This window comes from Crocodylus porosus, unplaced genomic scaffold, assembly GCF_001723895.1.
Source record: "Crocodylus porosus isolate Cpor-Errol unplaced genomic scaffold, CroPor_comp1, whole genome shotgun sequence".
In the NCBI taxonomy this organism is placed as follows: domain Eukaryota; kingdom Metazoa; phylum Chordata; order Crocodylia; family Crocodylidae; genus Crocodylus; species Crocodylus porosus.
Window position 1 is genome coordinate 88,422,511 of NW_017728947.1, and position 19,394 is coordinate 88,441,904.

Genomic DNA, 19,394 nt, shown 5'->3' on the forward strand with positions numbered 1-19,394 from the left:
CTCAAATGATCCCAGCCAGGTAGGCATCAAGCCTCCTCTTAAAGACCCCCAGGGTAGGAGCCAGCACCACTTCCCTTGGAAGTTGGTTCCAGATCCCGGCCGCCCTAACTGTGAAGTGAAGTAGTTCTTACGGAGATGATCTACTACTTAGATTCAATACATGGAAAATTATAACAAATTTATAGTTTTCCAAGCATAGAATTGAATTACTGAGGGAAGTCATCTTAAATTCAACGTTGTTTTTGGATTTGAGCGACTATGCTAATCTTCAGTGTTAAAATAACCTTAAACAAAGCTCCCAGATGTAGACCTACCTGTCCCGTCCCAGTGGACATGGGGGTTTTGCAATGGAGAAAAAAAACACAGAACCAATTTGCATTTTTAAAATCTTTATTATAAACAATCCTGCTTATAATAAATGTTTTCAGAATGCAATTGCTATGCACTAAACAAAAACCTCCTTAGCTGAATCAGTTTCAATTTCTGATTGCTTACATGTATCTTTTACTATATTAGATGGGAACCAGGGAAAGGAAAACCTTTAAAAAATTTTTAATTCAGCCTATTCCATCGGAAATGCCTTTACAAACATGGAACAGATTAAAAGACACATTTTTGATCCTCTGTACATCAGCAGCCAATGGAACTCCCAACGGATACATAAATAGATTTTTTTAAAGTATATTTCTTTCACGAGTATATAAAATTATTTTGGTTTCTATACTCAACAACCTCTGAGACAAAAGGAAGGATTTCTTTTACAAAATTCGTTCCTGCATGTTACTTAGGGTGTAGACAATCACTCACAGGGATGTAAGAAGTGTTTAATAATACACTTTACACAATGCTTAACTATATACTGCTTAACTCATTTACATGGTATTTACACACTATTTTGTACATGAGATGCCACACTTGGAAAGGCATTAGAAAGGCATCTCCCCCTGAACAGGATGCATCAGTTCCAGTGTTTGTATCAAAGATAAAACAAGTTTCAAAAGACAGCACCATCTGACTTTCAGAATCAAGGATCCACTGAACTGCATGTGTAGTGAAGGCAGTGGGGCAATTACATTGTCCTCTGTGTATTCTAGCAGTTCCCAGTGGGGAAGGTTAAGACAGGACCCTGGTTTTCTGATCAGTCTATTTATAAAATACAGCTGCTACAAAGATAATTGTTTTTATTAGACTCACTGCTAAGCCACATGCTTTTGCCTTTCAGCTTTTCTTTAAGCCCTTGGAAGTGTCTAGTTCCTTCCCTGGGGAGGAGTTTGGCTTTTATATGACCTTTAATGTTGGCTCAAGCTGGTTGTCAGGCAGAGGGCTTAATTCAATACAGCTAAATTTGTCCCATGGAACTTACCTTTAATGCAGAATCTAGTAGGGGAGGAGGGAAGGGGTACAGAGACAGGGAGATTGTGTGTTTGATTTTCAGTGTGGAGCACTCATTGCTTTTACCAGAGCTCTGAGTGTTCAGCATGTTTGAAAATTAGGCCTGTAGTTTGATGGGAGTTTGTAGCGGTTACACTCCGTTTTAGGCACAATTGTGTCAAAGGAAAGGCCTTGGTCGGGCTGTTCAGTTTTCTCTCTCAACCACAAAAGATTTGCTCCATTAGAAAACCACAATGGGAAAGCGTGTCAGATCAACTATTTGCTCCCAACATACAGGTAAATGTCTTTTTAGCCCTAGCACAGTGTTTAGACAGACAAAGCCCACTAGCAAGTGCACCCCAAAGTCAGTAGCTCAAAATGCATGTTACTCAGCGAATCCCTGGGTTACACACACCCATATTCATACCAGACAGTCTGCTGGTCCCCATGGGGATCTGGAGTTCCAGAAGTGCTCCTAGAGCTACCACCTGTAGTGTGGTCCTCTGTTCCCCCTGTTCCAGTGTTGCATTCTGGAGACTTATCCTGGCATTTGGTAAGGAAGGCATCGCTTTGCCCAGCAGTAATTTCACCTTCAGTATTACTGGAGACAGCTCTGAGAGGAGTCACAGTGGCCACCTCCCCAGAATAAGGAAAGGTCTTAGGCTTGACTTTAGCAGGTGTATATTGTGCAGGTGAATAGTGTTGCTCAGGCACTGCACACACTCGCTCTTGCTGCTGCACATTCAGATTGCTGGCAGAAGCTGAGGGAGAAGAAGAAAAAGGATGGAAGGAGTGTGATCTCTCATCCTTTGGAGGAGCCAGGGAAAGACGTCTTACATCCAGCTGCCGACAGCGAGAATCAATGCTTTGCAAGGAGCTGGAAACCTTGGCAGACTGAGGCCTCTCTTTTGAAGTAGTCTGAGAGCCTGGTGGCACAGAAACCCTCAAGGCTGGACTGACACAGTCCTTGCCTGCAAGCTTCTGAGGACTCTCCTGTCTGTAGGTCTCTGGGCCAGTGGCTCGGAGGAGATCTGCAGAGGCCAGACTAAATGCTCTGCTCAATGATGTGCTCCTTCGGCTCAGAGTGCCGGATGGCTGAGGTTGTGTGATCTGCCTCGGCCCACTGAGTGGTTGATATGGTGATGTAGGAAGAAGCGTAAGAGACCCCTGGGGGTTTGCCAGAGGCTCAGGATCAGCTTGCCTAAGGTTTGGTTTGACAAAGTTCCCAGGTTTTGTTATTCTTCCTTCTTCATTGGCAACAATCATCTTTACAGTTGGTGTAACATAGTTTGTAGGCATCTTAGCTGCCTCCTTTCTACCTGGCTGAACCAGGTTGTTCCCAGGTGCTGGGGGATCATTTGCTTTTCTAAAGTAATCACCCATCAAGTCATCTCTGCTACTGGAAGTATCCTAATGTGAGAAAATACACACACACACACACACACACACACACACACACACGAGGTTAATAACACTACTCTGGTTGCTATGAAAGACACACATTGTTCAGCAAACATTTTTCCTTTCAAGGTTGTCACAACATAATTCCATACATCAAGCAACCCAAGGTTCAACACAAAATCAATGTACAGGAGGCCACTTGGTACTGTGTAAAATGTTTTTTCTCTCATAGTGCTTAAGCACTAATTGGTTTGTTAACACTAACCTGAAAGGAGGGGCCCAAAACACCCTACATAAACCATGTATCTTATACCTAAAGGTAGGAACGCTGTGGGGGGGAAGGTATAGAGTCTGTAACGTTGCATCAATGAGTTACATGTTGATCATAATTAGATTGTGACAGCCTTGTCTGCCAGTTTAATTGTCACCAGTTAATTTTTTTATTTATTTTTTTAAATCAATAGTACCCTGGGCTACAGCTTTTTTGCTTCAGTTAATATTAGCCAATCAAATACATGCAAATGGTAGCTTGTTTGTCATTTCTACAATACAATGTGGACAATACATTGGTACACTGTGAATAACAAATAATGGAATACTTTAAGCAGTGATATGTTAATACTGAACAATTTCATTACTAATCTGAACTATTTATTTATTTTGGAAAAGGCAACAAATTGAATGTATTAAAAGCTGTATCTAAATATACTGAAATAGGGAAAACTGTCCGAAAATAATCTGCAATATTTTGGTGGCAGACAATTAACCTGGTCATAAAGAAAATAAAGGCTTGATGTGGATGGACCCATGCAAAACATATAGGTAGCACTTCCTCCATCACTGTTAAGGTATTAATTCAAGACATGCTGTGAACAGTTAATGGAGATGCTAGTTGCAAAAGAATGTGTTGAAAAAACCTGATGCAATTAATTTGTTTGCTTTTCTCTGGGAAGTACATCAAGATTTAACATTTATTTCACAACAGTTCCAGGGAAGTTTTCTTCCCGTTGGAAAAACCATTTTACTACTAGCAAAGGCTATTAATAATAATAATAGCAATAAAATTGCAGCTTCTGATAATTTGGAAGCATTCCATTTTCATTCACATGCTGAGTCAAGGTTATTCATACATTAGTCTAAATCTTCAGTGTGCAGGTTAAAGTTAGAGGGTAACTATATTGTTATAATGCTCCTAACACACACTTGCTTAGGCCAAGCACTAAAAGTACTCTAGGACCAGCTAATACAGGTCACTGGGCCATTTTAGTCTTTAAACCAAAGTAGTTGCTAGGCTAAAAGAAGCTTTTCAGATGCATGAAAGTGCTTGCCAGCTGCAGCAAATTGTGAGCTTTGGTTACACAGTGATAATGACGGATACCCTGGGGATATACAGTGAAGATGGTCTCCTATTCCCCCTCCCTGTTTTGTGCCTCTCACTGTCACGACATGAATGACTGAGGAGTGGTTCAACTGATTGCGATGGCTCCTGATGGAGGGAAGGACATAGGGAATGGCAAGAGGGATACAGTGCATCAGCTTCTAATAGAAATTGGTGCAACGAGATAATTTCAGTCTCGTTTAAGCTGTGTCGCCACTGAAAAGGAACAAGGATGACAGAAAGAACGAAAACAGAGACATGGTCAGATGGATACAGACAACAACAAACTCTGAAAGAGTTTAAACTGAAGACATTTACCCCACAGAATCAAAACAAGGGAGAAAGAGGTATTTCATAACGTTTGCCTTAGCCATTAAGGCCCTGAATTAACTGATGTCATAAGAAGTGGAGACTCTTCTGGTGTCAGTAATGCTAGGGAACTGTTGATGAAACCTTAAGTTCCATTCATGACAATGATAAACTTTGTCTGAAAATATACTTTGTACTGCAACACTGCTTCTCACTAATGCACAGCATCATTAAGCAATAAAAGGCAATTGCTATTTACCAACCATAGTTTATTTCCTACAAGACACTTCACAGTGCGTTGTGGAATAATCTAGTATCGAGTCTCACCAACAGTACAATAGCACCACTTAGTACTTAGAAAGAGTCAGTACAATCCAGGGAAACAGAAACTCCCCCCTGCATAAAGCCTTATAGAAGCTTCCTGCAAAACTGGAGGAGATTTTTCAATAGGGCAGGTGCTCTTTAAGATGCACATTTCAAAATTCAATAAAATGGCTGCCAATCTTCATTTCCCAGCAAAGAATAAGCAGCCAAGAACTGTGGTGAGGGCTTTCTACAACTAAGGCGGAATTCTCAATAATACTGCATGGACCATTTACTAGTTCAAATATTAAATCTAGACTGAATTCAAAGGTGGTGGAACAGTGGGAACATTTAATCAGGAAGAAGTATTTAATGAAAAAACAACAACAAATCCTAATTTCTATTAACTGATTAATTCTAGCTACAAACATAAATATAAACAAATAAAGGATATATGGTATATTATCCCTGTTTTTAATTGGGTTCCTTTACTTAAATGTTTTATAAGAATGAACAGTTTATAATGAGATCCATAGTCATTAGCAATGATCATATTTTTCTTTTTTTAATTGTTCCTTCCCTCAAACTAGCTCAGAATATATCCATAGCACCTGAGATATGGCTTTAATTTACTTACAGTAGGTGGGGATAGCCTATTACTCTCTTCTAAGAACTCTTGCAAAGTCACCATCTCACTGCCAGGAGAGGCAGAGCGCTGCTTGCTACCACAGGGGTGGGGTGTGTAACTTCTCTGAGGAGCATCATAAGAGATCAAGCCATTTCTGTGAAGGGAGGGGTCATGTCGGCTACTAGAGATCAAGATGGCAGAAGCAGAGTGACAAAGATAGCTGTCTCTGGGCAATGCAGGCATCTCTCTATTTAACAGCATGTCTTCACTGCTGAGGCTTTCGCATCTGCCATGCAGAAGGTCTGAGGAACCTGACAAAGGGAACAGGCAGCATTAACACTACTCATTTTCCTGTATTTTAGCAAAATGTCAACTCCTTACTGAAGCAGATACTATATGATTCAGTTCCCTTTCTCTGCTGAATAGTCCAGTTAAAAATGAATTAATGATTATTAGTTCATCATCCCCCAAACTCTGTGGAATTGGAGTTTTAGAGAAGCGAGGATTTTAAGGTAATATCTTTTATTGGACCAACTACATAGTTGGCATAGAGGTAGACAATAGGCTTGTGTGAAAAGGAAACTATTCGATTCAGATTTTGATTCGGCCAATTCGGAGGACAATGATTCAATTCGGTGATTCGCTGTCCCCATTTGATGTGGCCAAATCAGAATCAGAGATTCAGATAGGCCGGGGAGAAGCAGGCACAGCTGGGTGCCTGCAGGATCTCCCGCGGCTCCTCTGGCTGTGCCTGTCTCTCCCTGGGCAGGGGGAGCTGTGGGAGAAGCCCCCATGGGCGCCCTACCCAGCCCCATCCCTGACTGGGGGCCTCTGAGGGTTCATGGCAGAGCTTCCCGAGCAGTGTGGGGCAGTGCGCGGGGCAGCGGGGATTGCACCCCCCCACCTCACCTGGCACCTGCACAGCAGCCGCCCAATGGCACAGGTACAGCACAGCTCAGCAGGCCTATGTGTGCTGCTTGGGAGCTGGGGCTGCTGGGGCTGAGTGGTGCTGGGCTCCGGCTGACTACTGGAGCTGCCCCAGCATCCAGACAGCATGTGGTGCCCTGCCGAACCTTGCTGCACCCACGCAAGGCAACAGCTGCTGCATGGATACCAAGCAGCAAGGGGGACATGACATGGATGATCTCCGCTGCCCCCCACTGTGCAGAGGACTCTACCACAAGCCCTCAGAGGCCCTGATCACTGCTGCCAGAGCCAGTGAGCATGGGAACATGCATGTAGATGTGGCTTGCTCTGGGCGGCAGCAGGACGTAGCCCCGGCTCCCAGCACTACTACACCTGCATCAGCGCTGGGCGCAGGGGCTCTGCCCTGTCACTGCCACTGCTTGCCAGCTGGCATGGAAGGGTACAGGATGTGGGCGTGGCAGCGCTGGGAGTGGGGGCCGTGCTCTGCTGCCATTTGCCCTCTTGCGTCTGGAGCGAGCCGTGCCTGCAACCCCCCCCCTGCCACCTTGGTTGGGCAACTGGCAGCAAAGAAGAGCCTCCGCTCCCAGCGCTGCTGCGCCCACATCCCATGCCCCCTGCCCTCCTCTCTGAGTAACATTTCCTCCTGCCCCAGCTGGGCAGCTTGTTCCAGCCCCAGCCCCAATTCCTTCCCCACACCCCTTCCCTCTCCCCTCCCCCAACACCAACAGATTTACCAGCTGGAGGCAGCTGTCAGCTGCCTGTTTAGTCTATGGCCAAATCTCTGAAGTGGCCAAATCTTATCCGAAGCTTGTCTGAATCAATTAGGATGCTTTGAATCAATTTGGAGCTTTTAATTGGTCTCCCAATTAGATTCGAATTTGGAGATTTGGTCCCTGAAGCGGGCCAAATCTCCTCCAAATCAAATCAGCTACCGAGGCTTTGCACAGCCCTATCAGCCAAGCTTTCGAATGCAAGACATTCTTTATCAGGTCACAGAGCTTCAAGAAGGAAAAATTACTGTACTTGACCAACTGGATTCCAACTAGCAGTGATAATTTAGTTTAAGGAGACCAGACCTGGAACAACAGCTGAAGAACATGCGGCAACACTCAGATGAAAGGAACAGGGATGCATGAGGGTGACATGAAGTTTAGCTCTCATTTTCTTGATCCTTTGCCTTCTGTGAGTACAGCCAGTCCTTCAGGGTGAATTACATGAAGTCTAATGCGCCTCTAAATCAGGGCTATACAACTTCTAAAAAGCTGGAGGCCATGCTCTGCATGGGCCACAATAATGCTGCTACCTCATGGAGAGCCTTCCCTGCTGTACCACACTGGTAGGTTGCTGACAGCTGTGCGCTCCCCCAGCACTGTGGACTGTGCTGTGCCAGCCTCAGGGGCAGGTGAAGGAAGCCAGAGGAGGAAAGGGAAGCCCGGAAACCCTGGATGTTGGCAGTTGGGATGTTAGGGGAGCCACAGCAAGGTGGGAGCCCAGGGGACAACTGGACAGCTCTGATCTAAATTATGCTATTGCAGTCTATGCAGCATCCAGGCAGTGGTGGTGGGAGGGCTATTGCAGCCCACACATATGTAGACCCCTCTCATTTCTATTGCAAAGGGAATCTCTGTAACCACATGTGGCCCATGAGTTTCCAGTTGCTGAGACTTGCTCTAAGCTGTGGAAATGAGAATGCCAGAATCTGGAAGAACCTGGCAGACCAGATCTGTCTACTGGGCTTTTGCTTGTTAGAGAACAGAATTTCAGAAAATCTAGAGGACAGAATAAAGGTAGAAGAACTGTGTAAAGGAGCTTAAGATTGGCCTTTCATCCCTTAGGACATGAGACCTATGATAATGAAGAACTGGAGTGTCTATCCTAGAATTCACACCATTACAAAGTTAGTCTTAAAAAAATCATTATTTCAAAGCCTGTGTCAAGCCCCAGTGTGGTAAGGCTGCTCATCAGATTGCAAAATGATTACAGAAGTCGTGACATCCGGATTTTGCTGGCAAAGAGAGAAAACACACTGATGCAAGTCATCTGAATTTCTTGTTAGCTGGAGAAGACGTCTGCTCTGAAAACATCTTACCTTTCATATTGAGAGGTGAGCTATTGCTGGATGCATTTCTACTGCTCTCTAAACTATTTGGCTTGGATGCTGGAAATATACAAGGATAAAGTTCAAAAGTGCAAAATTACACTTGTGTTTGGACAAAGGACAACATCTTAAAAAGTTTTCTAAGTGATCTAGAAGCTTTAGTATTAGTGACTTCCATTTAGTTATAGACATACAAGTGTCTTAAGTCTCTTTTGAAAATAGGACTTACATATCCAAGTCATTGGTGCATTTTTGAAAAATGGTGCCCAAACATAATGTATGAGAAAGTCCAAGATATGAAATTAGCCATGTTAGTCTGAAGTTAGGCAGAAGACAGGGTACAGGTGCACTTTACAGACTAACTAAATTAGAAATGCATAAACTTTTGCAAACCCAAGCTCACTAACATCAGATGTAGTCACTGTCAAATCTTTACCACATGCATTGAAGTACTGCTGGTGGAAGCCAACTTGTATTAGTCAGGACTCAATTTCATTTCTTTTAGGAACTAATCACTTTCTTAAAAAAAAATATTAATTTAAAAATAAAACATACGGATGCAAATGTCAGAAACTGATATTCTCCATCTCATTCTAGCCACGTCTGTATGTTCATGAATGAGCTTTTTGCTACTGCACATTAAAAATGAGTACCTCTAATGTGAGGTACTAAATCAAAGTGCATTAGGCTGTCCTAATATGCAGCAGCAAAAGCACAAGCTTTTTAAATAATGCTTAATGTGCAGTAGCCTATTTTTATGGTGCATTAGCATATTAGCACTTTTTTTTGACGTGATGCTTTAATGTGCAGTAAAATAGGCTACTGCACATTAAATCACACATGTAGATGTGCCCTCTGTAACCTAAATTTTAAGTACCTTTGAGGTTTCCTTGGACAAAATGAAGCAAGATCCAACATTCGGATTATTTTAATTTTATGTATGGTCCATCAACTTACCATGTTGTCTGCTATTGGGAAACTCTACCTCAGGGAATTGTTCCACAAGATTATCTTCTGAATTACATCCTGGGAAGACAATAATGCTTAGTAGGTAATTTAGCACAGGAAACTCAATCCCACAGATCATCCCTAAATATACCATTGTGATATAAACGACAGAACTAATGGATTGGACTTGCAAAGTTTATACTGGGAAAAGCAGCCATATTTAAGGACACCATTTTGAGCAAAGGACCCAAAGCCACACATATACAGGAGTCCACTCAGATGAATGACCAGAGTTACATGACATTCTACACTGAGAGTTCTGCAGGTGTAAAGAAGCCTAATAATATCAAGGGACTAATATGCTTTGTGTGTCAACAGTGTAACTAGGGCAGGGTGAGCAGGGCACCAACTCCAGGCACTGAATAGGAAAAGGTGCCAGAATCACCCCCAGGAGTCTTTGTCATGGCAGAGGAAACCCTGCATTGCACCTGCCCAGACAGATGAGCCAGGCAGGGCAGTGCCATACTAAGCAGTGCATTTGGGAAGTGGAAAACAAGTTGAGCGAGTGCTTGCCTCTCTGCATCTCTACCCCAGAGAAGCTTTTTCCAGAACCAGCATAGCCCTGTGGTTCAATCTGTATGCATGCAGAAGGGAAAAGGTGGGGCTGGGGGGCAGTGAACAGGGCAATAGGGTTGGCTCCCAGGGGGCCTCACCATATGACTGTAGCTGCCAGAGTGGAGCTGATGCTGTCACAGGGAAAGTTTGCCTTCCCTTCTACTCACCCATGCCCCAGGTCTACAGTAGATGGGAACATCCATCTGTCTGTGTCCCCCTCCCTCTCAGTCCCCACCCAGCCCACCAGCACTTAATTAGCTTGCTGAGCCTCTGACAGGTATACAGATCAGTATTGGAGTCATGTATGTGTACAGCTTTTGTATAGGGGACTCAGTTCCTGTTATGACTGAGGATCACATTGCATGGAATCAGGGACTGAAAACTGAGTGCTGTACAAGTTACAGATACCAGAATGCACCACACACCTTTGAGTCTGCTTTGGAGCCTGGATGCGGAAGCAGAACCTGAAGCGGTCAAGTGGATAGCTGAGGCAGAGTTAGTCCTGGCACCCAGCTCCATGCCACAGTGCCTAGTAGCAGGGTCTGCTGAAATTTCAACATTATCGTTGCTGCCTCCATGTTGGGAAATTCTTTTTTGCTTTAGATCTATTAATACTAAGGAAAGGAGAGGAATAAAGAATCAGGCAACCTCACTGGATATGTATCTATCCAATTCTATACACACAGAACTAGCAGGCACAAAATGCACACAACAAGGCGCTGGTTCTGCAAGCTTTTTAATAAATAGTTCAGAACTGGTAAGAGATTTATGCAGCTGATTTTGCAATTGTGTGGGCTGCCAAGGAAGCAAAGGAATGACTAGGGCTGCTTTAGAGACTGTAGGAAGGTTTTTTTGGGGTTTTTTTTTTGTATACACATAAAGGTATTGTGAAAGAAACAGAAAAAAGGGCAAAGACATGAAAACAGGAAAAAAAAACCAAGTTGAGATGTAACAGCCCTTTAGGACTACTGCCTTAAAGAAGAGGTGTCAAAGCTTTGACCTGTAGAGCCATGTGCTTTGGGACTGCAGTGCACATGGCACCTACCCCAACCACTCTGAGACTGTGCATCTGCTCCAGGCTGTGAGCAGAAACTGTCCCAGAATGGGCAGCAAAGGGTGACCTTGATGTACACGGTGCCCACACCAGCTACTCGAGGACATCTGCTGGATCCAGCATGGAGCAGACCTACACTGAAGCAGGTGCAGTGGCAGAGGGCACATCTACACGTGCACTTTAATGGGCATTACACCTTATTTTAATGCGCATTAAAGCATCACTAAAAATGCTAGTTAGTTAATGCTCATTAAAACAGGCTAATATGCATTAAGCATCACTAAAAACAGTGAGCATCTGTACATGGGCATGGAGGCTGCTCCGATGTGCTGGAATTCCAGCACGTTGAAGCAGACTCAGTTAATAGAGTCTGCTGAAGTATGGCAATTACTGTGCTCCAGCAGCCTCCAATGTCTTGTATATCAGTGTCCTCACACTTAAAATATGGTGGAGTGGGGCACTTGAACTAAAGCTCATGCAACAAGCTTTAATACAAGCACCCCCGCCATCATTTTTAAGCATGGGGACCGCTAATACACAAGATGTGGTGGTGCTTTAATTACAGCGGCTCTCAGAACCACTTGAATTAAAATGCTGCCCACCTCCAGAGCACATGTAAAAGTGCCCATTGCTATTTAGTTAATACACATTAAGACAGGTTAATGTGCATTTTCCTAGTACCTCACAATGGTGATACTAGATTTAATGTGCATCAACTAAAAAGTGTGTTAATGCACATGTACACATGCCCAGAGTTTCTTGAGTAGGCGCCACATGCAGCATGGTCCTGGGGCAGGTGCCACATGTTACATGATCCTGGACCAGCTGCTCAGGGACATGCATGACACACAATACCCATTCCAGGGTCCACACTGGATCCAGCATGCAGAGCCAGTCTGTGAGCCCAATCCAGCCCACTGACCAGCTTTGTGCAGGCCAGAGGAGTCAGACATCCCAGCCTTAAGACATGTTTTATAAATAGGTGGTTCAGTATAAAAAGAGAACAAGGATTGAGTACTTTGACAAAGTCCAAGTCTTATTTAAAACAAAGTTCCGATTTGGAAGTTATTTAGCAGGATTCACACTAAAATAACCTCTCAATATAAAATTTTTTTTTACTATGATAAAAAACTTAAACTCTTTACAGGAATTACGCTCTCCTCCTTCAATGCATTCATTTTGAAATGATTAAGATTTCTGATTAGCTCAGGATCTTGTCTTGACAACATATGTGGCTTTCTAATACATTAAACACACCTAAACGGATATGCACTATGCTTCCTGGTGATAAGGTAAAATGCATTAGAAAAACAAATTAGCCTAATCAGTATACATGGCTTAAAGGCACACACAAAAATAGAGTGAAATGTTAAAGACTTAATTTTAGGAACAGCCTTGATGAGAAGCAGGATTCTAGTTTTTCACAGTTTTCTAAATGAAATATAATTAATTAATGCTGCAACCAAAGCAGAGCAAGGAGGTCAAAACAAATAGCTGGCATGTACAAAAGAAGAGTTAGTTCAGTCACAGAATAGCAACAAATGTATTAAAGAAAGTAGAATGGGATACAACTGAGCAATGCAGTTTTTGAAACTATACCTTCTATACAATGTGTGCACTGTGACAATATCTGCACTGTTTCTATTTTCTCCCTTCATTCAGAAGTTTATAGAATGGCCATAAAAATAATTATGGCCTAAAACTTGGCATAAGTCAGTATGTCAACTGCTTTTAAATAATTCATTCTGTGCTTTTCAAAAGTGCCATATTAATTGCCCTGGAGATTGACATTCCCTATTAACACAAAAGAACAAGTAGCAACAGAGAAAGTGCCCTGTGCAGTATGGACACTTCTCCAACACAAGGGGGAGACAACAACCACTATTTAATTTCACAAGACACCAAATGGCAAATGGATGATAAAGACTTCAGGGCACTACTGCGTTTTGCTCTTGATTCAAGAGAGTGAATCAACTCTTCTAATACAAAAACTCTCAAACGCTAAGAGGCTCAAATCTCACGCCCCAAGTTTCACTTAAAATGAATATTCACAAAAGAAATTAAAAGACTTCTGAAATTAGAATGAAAATGCTCAGAGTTAATTCATTAGTAGCTGCCATTATATCTCCATATTTAAACTGGAGGCAAAAAGAAATTTTACTAAGCAGCAAAGAACATTGCAAAAATTTCAAAGAGTGCTTATTTATTAGCTTCATATTTTAGTAGAGTTAATACACTGTAGGAAGCATAGCAACAGCATATTAGTTCCGCATTTGACTGGACATGAGGCGAGTCTCCAATGCAAGAAGATATTGAAGCGCACAACAACTTCACTTACTTATAACATGCACCACAGCCATTCTACATACGTAAACTGTATGTCATGAGGTCCCCTAAAAGTGTTCTGCATTGAAGAAAGGATCCATAGTGTGCAATGATACATCTTCTACTGGAAAAATTAAGTCCACATTTGCAAATTTGTACTCGTATTTGAGGGATGTTAAGGACATGCTGAGTGTTTGTATCAGTGAGTGTGTATTTAAGGCATGTGGGTTTTTTGTTTTAAACTTCAGAAATGTATGATAAAATGACAAAGAAAAGGTGTTAGAAATCTCCCATGTCCGAGAAAGAAAGAGGTTCATTAGGAGAGGATGGGATGTCGGAAGAAGACCAGAACCGCAGCCGATTAGAGAGAGATTGATGATTCGATGGAGATTTAGGAGACTTTTCTTTGTCCTTGCTTTTGCTTCTCATAAAGGTAATCTTTCTGCGTTGAGCAGCTAATTTGTTATCACCCAGGGTATCCCAAAAAGAAGAAGAAAAAAAAAGTGAACAAAAAATTATAAATAAAACTAAAAATGTCTTGAAACAGCTAAGCGACAATGTAACCCCACAAACACACAAAAAAAGATTAAGTTGCTACATATAATGTTTAGGAAGATTAAATTTATGATTACTTATTACAGCACATATGAACAACCATATCTAAAACTATTGGTAAGGTCATCTAAGACATAACATTTCTACATAAAGCATGATTCAATTGTTTCTATGATGCATGTAGCCAAATTTCTTAGATTCATCTTAGGGTTTTATATTGGTTTTCATCATCCTACAATCTGCGTGCTTTCCAACAATAAATTTGTTCTGCACTTCTTGCACACCCAGAACTCCCTCTTTGTTGCAGTGAGAGCTATGGAAGCACACAAAAGAAATTTAACATTTCCTGAAAGTACACACTGCTACAATTCAGACTATTTTAAACAAGTATTTGAAGTTGTGTTGGGTTGTAACTTAAGAATAGCCTGGGGCAGAGGGAGAGGTAAGGACTTTTCTCTGTCCCCATTTATATTAATGGAGATCTCCATTTGATCTTCACATACAGGATATTTCTTGACAAAATAAATATTTACATAAGACAAAAAAGTTACTGCGAGGCTGACTGGAACAGTCTCAAGAGCAGCAGTGAAGCTTAGTTTTTTCTGCCTTTAATAAAGATCACAATTAATTAATTTTGTGAAAATTATCTTTAAATTCTGCACGCCGAAGAATATTTGATTTATTGTCCAAAATAATTCTTCAGCTATACCAACACAAACAAGAGCAAATTGGCATTTTCTGTACTTGTTTTGCAGTGCTACAGAAATCACCTGCAATCATTCTACATGAAGCAATTTCATCATTCAATGCCAGATAAAACACCCTAATCTTCCCTCAAGTAATACTGTTGGTAGGAATTAAGACTCTTTGGTTCTTCTGTCATTTCTGCTCCCTGGGTGCCATCTGCTGGTGCCAGACAATATCATATCAGTCACCTGAGGAACAGATGTTAATTGACTTCCTGATTTTACTGAACAACCTTACATGATTTTCTTGCAAGCCTCCTGCAAATGAATGTCTGCTTGTCAACATACAAACATACAGGCAAACTGTGAAATTTAATATGCACAGAAAGTCGAGACTCAAGATGTTACAAAAAACTAACAAATACAAAACTTTGAATTTAACACTCTAAGTTATGTGATTATAGGAAAGCAAAGTATTACGTCCGTTAAGCCTTCTAAGCAAATACATTGGGAAGTGTATGACTTATTTCATCCAGTAGCTGTTTAAGCCAAACGCTCTCTACCTTTGTTTGAAGATCCATTATGAACGTCTCTCTCCTCTATAGAGTTTGACCCTTGAGAAGTATTATCTTGACTCTCCTGTTGATGCTTGAGTTTCTGGGGGGCAGAAGGGGATGCTGCTGTCTCTGCAGATTCAGGGTGCCATGGTGTACTCTCTGTGGCAGATTTCAATCGCTCCCGTGTAGCCTCTTTCTTTGGCTTGATTAGTTTTACTAAGGCTCGGGCTCCAATCCAGTGGTTTTTTCTGTTAGAGGCAAATATTCAGGATGAAGGATAAAAAAAATTTGGCTCTAAATTCAGTACCTCATGCTTTGAACTAGACATAAAGATACAGTGTGATCTCTAAAAGGCTTAAAATCTTGACTAATCTGTTGCTTAACACATGGACAACAAATGATATTTCTCCAGAGCTAGTGCTCTGAATAAAGCGAATTTTTCCCTCCATTAGAGAACAAAATTTATGCATGGACTGATATACATTTTAATAGGAGGGGAGATCTAGCTAGAAACAGAGACAGAGAAGCCATGAAATAAAGGATGCTAAGACTCAGTACATATGCTTCTCTGCATCAGAGAGGTCAGACAAATTTATGTGGGGGTCAGGGTCTGTTGGGTGTTTTTTTTATTTGAACCTTTTTAGAGATCTTTCTGTCATGTTGGACTGTGTGTCCCAGATAGAAACAGCAGCTCTGGATGCTGTGCGGCTGTTTAGTTATTGTTTAGGGCCTGTCTGTGATGCCAATTCAGTGCCAGTTAGGAAGAGCATGTTCCAAAACCAGACAGAGACAGCTTTGTAAATGCTGGATGTGGATTAAGCTCTCCCTGCTGGCTTGACAGACCAGATTAGTGACCATTCACTGATCAGCCGGCCCTCACATCCGACATCCCTGCTAGAATTCCAGGGAAGGATTTGAAAAACTGACAGTTTATATCACAATATTAACAAAAAGGTGACATAACTCCAAACTGATCAGAATCAGATGGATCACCTCCCTCCTTTACACTTCCAGACAAGTTGTCAAGGGGTTTTGCCCCCTTTCTCTCCAAGATTTTGTATTGTAATAGCAGCACTGAAACTGAAGAGGACTTACTTTTTTGGAGCAGGATCATAAAACTTGTACTGATCCATTATTTTTTCCTCTAGTTTTTCTTTGTGTCGCCTCAAAGCATTTAATTTATCACTGTGAAAATAAAAACATAGATACTGAAAAATACCTACAAAATAGAAGGCCAACAGACACCCAGGGACAAAAGAGATCTCACAGGCTAGAACTGTATGGGTCAAACAGCTTTCTGTAGTGCAGAAGTAATTATTTACCTCTATCTTACTCCTCAACAACCCAGAAAAATAAATGTAAACATCTCTTAACATCACTATCACTTCGATTGTACATAGTTGGCATAAAAAGAGGGTTTACTAGTCTCTTTTCATAAATAGAAGATAGGAAACAGAGTGCTGAGAGATTACAATACGCCTTGTTTTCACAATATCAGAGAATCCTACTGCCAAGGAGTATAGGGGTGAGAGCTGCTGGGGGCAGTTCAGGGCCTCAAAGAAGGCTCCAGCCTCCCATGGATCAGCCTATGCAATTTATTAACACGGAGAAAATCCTAGCCATACAACAAGTTGATTGAGGGGAAGAAACACCAATGTTTTCTTGCAAAACCTGTTTGCCAATAGAGCGTTACGTTTGGAAGGGAACGTTCTTGGCTGTTGGAATTGAAGGGGAATCTACCTCGCATTTGACTAACGTACACAGCTCTGTGTCATCTGCAACTCTGCCCACCTGACTGCTCATCCTTTTTTTGGAGATTGCTACTGAATTATACTGGTCCTGGGATCCTTAAATAACCTCAGTCTGAAACATTTTAGGGAAAAAACGTAAATTTACTAATTTACTCCTGTTCTTTTTTTTCTCTGTCTTAGGAAGAGAAACTCTGGACAGAATTTCACTTCTCACCCCAAAACTACATCTTCTCAATTCTTCATGAGAGAATAAATTATTTCTACTGCATCTTTAGCTACTATTTTATTGAGACAGTCTTTCAGAATGCCAGCATATCAACAGGAATGACCCTTCTTTCTACAACGTCGACTTTTATTCTTGACAAATTATTTAGCTATTTTGTAATAAAATCGTAAACATTTTACTAGTCTTGAAATAAAGCTCAGGCAGTGATTCCATGATTCTAGCTCATAAAACTTTAATTCTAGGGCTCAAGAATACATTTTGTTTCTTGACTGTACTGTAGTACTGTAGGAGAGCTCGCACAGCCCTGTGAAGACAGGTTTTTCTGTAAAGGTACAATAAATGGAAACAAAAAGCATTAATTTAATGGACTAGCCTATTTGAAGGGGAGACGAGCAAACTAGATGAAGTACTTGGTCACCTTAGAAATTTTGTATCCTTTAGAACAAGGGTAGCTAACCCATGGCATGGGGAGCCTGTGTGTGGCATGCAGGATGGGGGATGGGACAAGCAGCATGGTGGTAGATAGGGGAGGGAGCAGAAGGCAGCGCATCAGATCAGCAGAGGAAAGGGATCAGAGTGGCACTTAAAGAAGGTGCAGGATAATTTGTGGCTCTCCTGCCAAAAAAGTTGGCTCCTACTGCTTTAGAAAAATATTGTGCTAGATACCTGTGGTAACACAACCTGCTGTGAACAAGACTGATCAATTATGGTGCTAGGCAATGTTATACTTAGACAAGCTGCGTTCACCTCAAATGAGCTACCATCTGAACCAAAAGAAGTGTATCTGCCTTATTGTGATGCTGTGATTCAATAAACCCTGCTGAGTGGCAGATCCTGAGATAAGTTGTTTTGCCTTTTAAATGTGGTTTAGTTGAAAATAACCCTTTCTGGAAGCTGGAAGATTATGCAACTGCTAGTCACCTAACTTCTCAAGAAGCAGTCATTGTAATGAGAATGCCGATTTTTGTCAGCAAATTAGCCACTTCCTCCTCTTTTAAGTTCCTTTAGAACTCTGGACTTCCGCTGTTTTATCAGTTAGAGTCACATCTTATTTTCAGGCCACAATTAACCTCAATGCCTCACCGTTTCCCCTCAAAAACATTGGTCTCCTCAATGTCACTTGTGATAAATGCACACAGAGAATCCACTTAGCTTCTCTACAATCTTCTTATTCTTTTTAAACGCTCTCAGTAGCCTGGGAAAGGTAACGGGCCCACCACTGCACTCTGTCTTTCTGCTTCTTCATGATACTGTTGGAAGCTTTCACATTCAACATGCCCTTCCTTGCCTATCCAATTATCCCAGATATCGCAACTGATATGGCAAAACTTCAGTTTCTTACATGTATTGCTTCTGCTCTTCATGATACTGTTCCTTACTTTCCATGTTTTGTTCCAGTAGCATTTGGTTCTGCTGACTCAGCATTTGGATCTGGCTCAGGAGATGATGGTTCTCTTCTTCCAGATTTCCCTTCAGACGGGCAAGCAGCTAGTCAAAAGATAAAACAGGTAAATGTGCCTATTTGCATTGTGCTTCCCTGTGAATACATTTAAACTAGCACAAATACCCAGGGTAAAGATTTAATATATTAAAAGACTCATACAGGCATCAGAATCTCCTAGTGAGACCTACTTTCTAACATAAGACAAAAAGCTTCACCTACTTATTCCTGCATTAAACTTGGTTCATGGCACTCTATGACAAAAAATGGCATTAGCTGCTTCTAATTCGCTTTGTCCTTAGTGGCAATGAGACACCCAACTACTTTTGCAGATCTGACCACAAGCACTAATCCTCATGATCACACTTGTGTCATGTATCACAGGGAGAAGTAGAAAGACAATGTAGTGGGGAGGCTTGTTCGGGAAATCAGAAGATTCCTCTTCTTCCAAATAATTCAAGAATGTGCATATTTAAGGGGTTTATTAATCCTTTTCCTTCTTTTTTGAATCTACCCACATAACAGTGACCCATCATACATAGTGCAAACTTCCTGCTGCTTAGTGCAGTGTCACCAAATCTTCCACCCTAAAGATATTGCACCTCTTTGATGCGTCTGCTTAAAAAATAATTATACAGATGACCTGTGCAGGAGCTCACTATGGTCAGCTGAATTGTGAAATCCAGCTTCCATTTCCATTAATAATAAAGCAATTTTGTTCTGCTGTCCACAGTGTAAAAACTATTTTTTCAAGAGGGCTGAGATACTCTAACTTATAAAACAAGACAGCAGATGCCTTTTTGGAAAATTTGTCCCCATCT

The 19,394-nt window shown here is 41.6% G+C and overlaps 1 protein-coding gene across 2 annotated transcripts in view; it reads right to left on the minus strand.

Moving 5' to 3' along the window:
- Positions 1 to 677: 677 nt before the first annotated feature.
- Positions 678 to 19,394, minus strand: part of CCDC88C (coiled-coil domain containing 88C) — a 147,233-nt gene continuing 128,516 nt past the window's right edge. Inside the window, exons 23-31 of one of the 2 annotated variants that reach the window (XM_019552413.1) lie at positions 18,475 to 18,620; positions 16,251 to 16,340; positions 15,162 to 15,403; positions 10,404 to 10,592; positions 9,373 to 9,441; positions 8,407 to 8,475; positions 5,400 to 5,701; positions 4,151 to 4,366; positions 678 to 2,781 (exon numbers count right to left, since the gene is read on the minus strand). In XM_019552413.1, coding sequence (XP_019407958.1) covers positions 1,777 to 2,781; positions 4,151 to 4,366; positions 5,400 to 5,701; positions 8,407 to 8,475; positions 9,373 to 9,441; positions 10,404 to 10,592; positions 15,162 to 15,403; positions 16,251 to 16,340; positions 18,475 to 18,620 — 2,328 coding nt within the window. In that variant the 3' untranslated portion in view covers positions 678 to 1,776. The remainder of the gene's footprint in view (positions 2,782 to 4,150; positions 4,367 to 5,399; positions 5,702 to 8,406; positions 8,476 to 9,372; positions 9,442 to 10,403; positions 10,593 to 15,161; positions 15,404 to 16,250; positions 16,341 to 18,474; positions 18,621 to 19,394) is intronic. The other variant, XM_019552414.1, reaches the window with a different exon arrangement.